At 53.7% G+C, this 495-nt stretch overlaps 1 protein-coding gene across 1 annotated transcript in view; it reads right to left on the bottom strand.

Moving 5' to 3' along the window:
• glt1d1 (glycosyltransferase 1 domain containing 1) overlaps positions 1-495 on the bottom strand; it is an 8,811-nt gene that overhangs the window by 2,453 nt on the left and 5,863 nt on the right. Inside the window, exons 3-4 of the mRNA XM_025053814.1 lie at positions 221-345; positions 84-133 (exon numbers count right to left, since the gene is read on the bottom strand). Coding sequence (XP_024909582.1) covers positions 84-133; positions 221-345 — 175 coding nt within the window. The remainder of the gene's footprint in view (positions 1-83; positions 134-220; positions 346-495) is intronic.

The following is a 495-nucleotide window of genomic DNA, read 5'->3' as shown; positions in this document are numbered from 1 at the left end:
CGGGCGAAGGGGGGGGGGGGGGGGGGGGGGGTGGGTGGGGGGGTCATCCAGGACTGGGTCAGGGTTGATGACAGTGTACTGACCTTTGGTCCAATGATGATGAGGACATTCAGAGGGTTCTCACGGTGCCATTCTGAAAGACATACACACACACACATACTTGTTTTACTGCAGCAGGTGGACCGTCTGTTCACAGCTGGTACATGCAGGGACAGCCCACCTGAGAACGCCTGTACCAGGTACAGGGGGTCCTTGACTCTCCTGAGACCACAGACCAACAGGAAGACCTGCAGCTGGTCCACACGGTCAGAGACGACGCCTGGAGAGAAGACAGACAGACCATAATCAACACCGCAAGAACATCAGCCACGGTCACAATACTACAGTACTGTAGGGTTACAGTCGGAAAGAAAACAACAGTCGGACAGAGAAATAACTGTCGGACAGAAATAACAGATGGACAGAATCAACAGTCGGACAGAGGAAACAACAGTC

This window comes from Cynoglossus semilaevis, unplaced genomic scaffold (genome assembly GCF_000523025.1).
Source record: "Cynoglossus semilaevis isolate Cse_v1.0 unplaced genomic scaffold, Cse_v1.0 scaffold282, whole genome shotgun sequence".
NCBI lineage: Eukaryota > Metazoa > Chordata > Actinopteri > Pleuronectiformes > Cynoglossidae > Cynoglossus > Cynoglossus semilaevis.
This window is presented reverse-complemented; position numbering and strand designations above follow the sequence as displayed.